Source organism: Antrostomus carolinensis, unplaced genomic scaffold (genome assembly GCF_000700745.2).
Source record: "Antrostomus carolinensis isolate BGI_N321 unplaced genomic scaffold, ASM70074v2 scaffold13009, whole genome shotgun sequence".
Lineage (NCBI taxonomy): Eukaryota > Metazoa > Chordata > Aves > Caprimulgiformes > Caprimulgidae > Antrostomus > Antrostomus carolinensis.
Genome location: NW_010339282.1, coordinates 26,280 through 29,015, shown reverse-complemented (window position 1 = coordinate 29,015; position 2,736 = coordinate 26,280). Strand labels below are relative to the sequence as shown.

Genomic DNA, 2,736 nt, shown 5'->3' with positions numbered 1-2,736 from the left:
GCTATCCACATTAAAAAGAATTACAAGAGAAAAATTAAAGAAAAAACTTCCTCCTGCAACTTGCAATTAGAGCAGCAAGAGCTGTGATGCTGCCTGTTAATACATGAAAGCCCACTATGGAAGGAGAATTCACATTAATAAAGTCTCCAAATGAATAGCAGGTATCCACAGTGATTTTAATAGTTCAGCTTCTGAATCTTACACTGTCATATCTGACATAAAAAGACTGTAATTGATTTATTTAGCTACAAATATAAATTATACCTGGATTTTCTTTTTTTTTCTTAAGAATAAAAAAGCACCGTGTGTTCAGTCTTCCAAAGTTAGAATCGCAATGGGAAAGATGAAAATCATGTGAAAGCTGTCGAAAGTACACAAACAGATCACTGACATGCAACATGAAATGGCAAGTCATTAAAGACAGACTCTTCAAAACTGTTCAAATGATTGTCGCTACCAATTGTACTAACACACCATTTATCTTCAGAGCCCATGGAAAGTGGCAAGTCTTCCTCCATAATTTCACTCACATTCCCATTTTCATATACAGAGCTTCCTAGAAACCTTTGATGATCAGAAGATTTGTCTTTTTCACATACACCATTTTATGCTTTGATTTTTCCTTTCTGGTGAACTGCAAGCACTTGTTACTCCTCAGGTTGCTGGAGCAAACAATCCCTCCCCTTTTCTTATGTCATGTAAACAGTTCAGGCACAACAACCAGATTTTGTCCTTTTTGCTGGCTTGTAGTCAGTAATGTCTACAGTTTGCGATGGCCCCTCGGCTTTCTGCCGTACAATTATCGGGACTACCATCTCAAACACAGTTTCAAAGAGGTAGTCCACCTTATAACCTGTTTTTGCACTGGTCTCAAAGCACATTTTCTCAGCTGCTGGAACATCCTTCTCATCTAGCATTTTGTATTTCAGTATCTTTTTATAGAGCGCAATCGCATCCTCTGCACGGACTTGTTTTCGCACCTTCGAGCCACAGCTGGCAACAGACTTCTCAGCTCTATTTTCATCCGGTGGTAAAGCACAGTCATCGCTGAGGTCAACTTTATTTCCAACAATAGCAAAAATGCAGTCAGCACTCGCACTGTCTGTCAGTGCCAAGAATCTTTCTTCCAGCTCCGTCAGGCTTTGGAGGCTGTTCACATCATACGTGAGAATCACCGCGGCCGCTCCTCTGCAGTACATAGACCCGAGGCCATGAAACTGCTCCCGTCCTGGCAAAGGTTTAAACACAACAAAAAGTTAATGTGCTGGAAGCTACATTATTAACTGAGTAAAAGAGCTGGAGTAATTTTAAGCAAATTTCACAAGTTTGGATGGAGCAGTGAAGGTAAAATTGTGTTATTTGTTACATTTTCAGTTTTTGACTTCTACTTTTTAAGAGTGCAACAGTGCCACGGAGCAGCTCAGCTCATCGCTTGCTCAATTTCAGAGCAGGGATCTGTAAAGACGAGCGAGTGAGCAAGCGTGGCACAGCATTCACAGTTGCAGAAAGCAAAAAGGTTGGGTTTTTATTAAATTGCATAGTAGTTTATTTATGTCACATCAACAACTAGCCTGCTTGCATCCACAGATGGCCCATTCCCGCTGTGCAACCATTTATAAACAAACAAATAAGTTCTACTGTTTCAAATTCTGCTAGAACTTATTACTCCTATAAATTCAGTACACACTTTTAAGTACATCCAGTTCAGAAATCTGGATCAAAGTCAGCAATCCACTTCTTCCTAGGTTTTGAAGGATTCTGTAAACAATTTAGCCCTATGCTACATGCCCACAGTTCTCAGGTACATTGGCTTTACAGGAAAAGACTTGTTGCCTTTAACGTTACCTTATATAGTCTGTATCAATACTCATCTGTCCTACCACAAGTATTCACACTTTTTTTAGAGTAGTAAACACACACAATATAGAAAACCCTAACTACATTTTAAGAATAATTTATCTTTTAAGTTGCCTTGACCATCACTCAATAAGCAACAGTGAATAACAAAACATTTCTTCCTTCTCATCATTCATCAGGTATCTACCAGCACTTCCAGCTAAGCTTTGATGGTGTCCTTCAAATTCAATTCCTGGAAGACAAAACTGACTCTTCTTTACATTCTGGCAACCAAACAAGTTTCTTTGGTAGTTGCAAAGGGATTAAGGAAAATGACAGAGAAGACACCCTATCCTTTCTTATCAAGAACTGCAACTTTCCCCAAATACCTGCTACATGTAGAATTTGCTGTAGCACATTCACTTTATTCCCTAAAACTCACTTGAGAAAAAGATAAAACACACTAGATTTCAACCAGCCACCAGAGTCAGCCTTAGGTCACTACAGAACCAAAGTGAATGAACAAAGGGGGAAAAAAAAAAAAAAAAGAAAAAAAAAAAATAAAGAGTCAACTACGCTTTTCTGAACATTTAAGAATAATCATAATTTACCAACTCTTTTCACAGAGCCTCCATTTATAGAAAATCTGGAAGTGATCTGGTTACATCAATTTTCTGCAGGAAGCTTCTGATCACCACGAGTTACAGCATCATGAAATCCTTGTAAATGACTGTGGAATAGGAAAGGCAGAAATTCATACTGAAAAGTATGGGTCAGCATGTATTGGTAAAAAACATCTGCACATGAGCTCGCACACTGTGGAAGTAATTTAGAGCCTCTCTCCAGTCAGAAGTAGAACTTAAAATATATCTTTGAGTTACTGTAGTATGTCCTTTGACA

At 38.5% G+C, this 2,736-nt stretch overlaps 1 protein-coding gene across 1 annotated transcript; it reads right to left on the bottom strand.

Moving 5' to 3' along the window:
* Positions 1-610: 610 nt before the first annotated feature.
* Positions 611-1,227, bottom strand: RAB20 (RAB20, member RAS oncogene family). The gene has a single exon (XM_010175782.2). It carries the CDS (start codon positions 1,197-1,199, stop codon positions 708-710), a length of 492 nt encoding a protein of 163 aa, XP_010174084.1. The 5' UTR covers positions 1,200-1,227; the 3' UTR covers positions 611-707.
* Between the last annotated feature and the right edge of the window lie 1,509 nt (positions 1,228-2,736).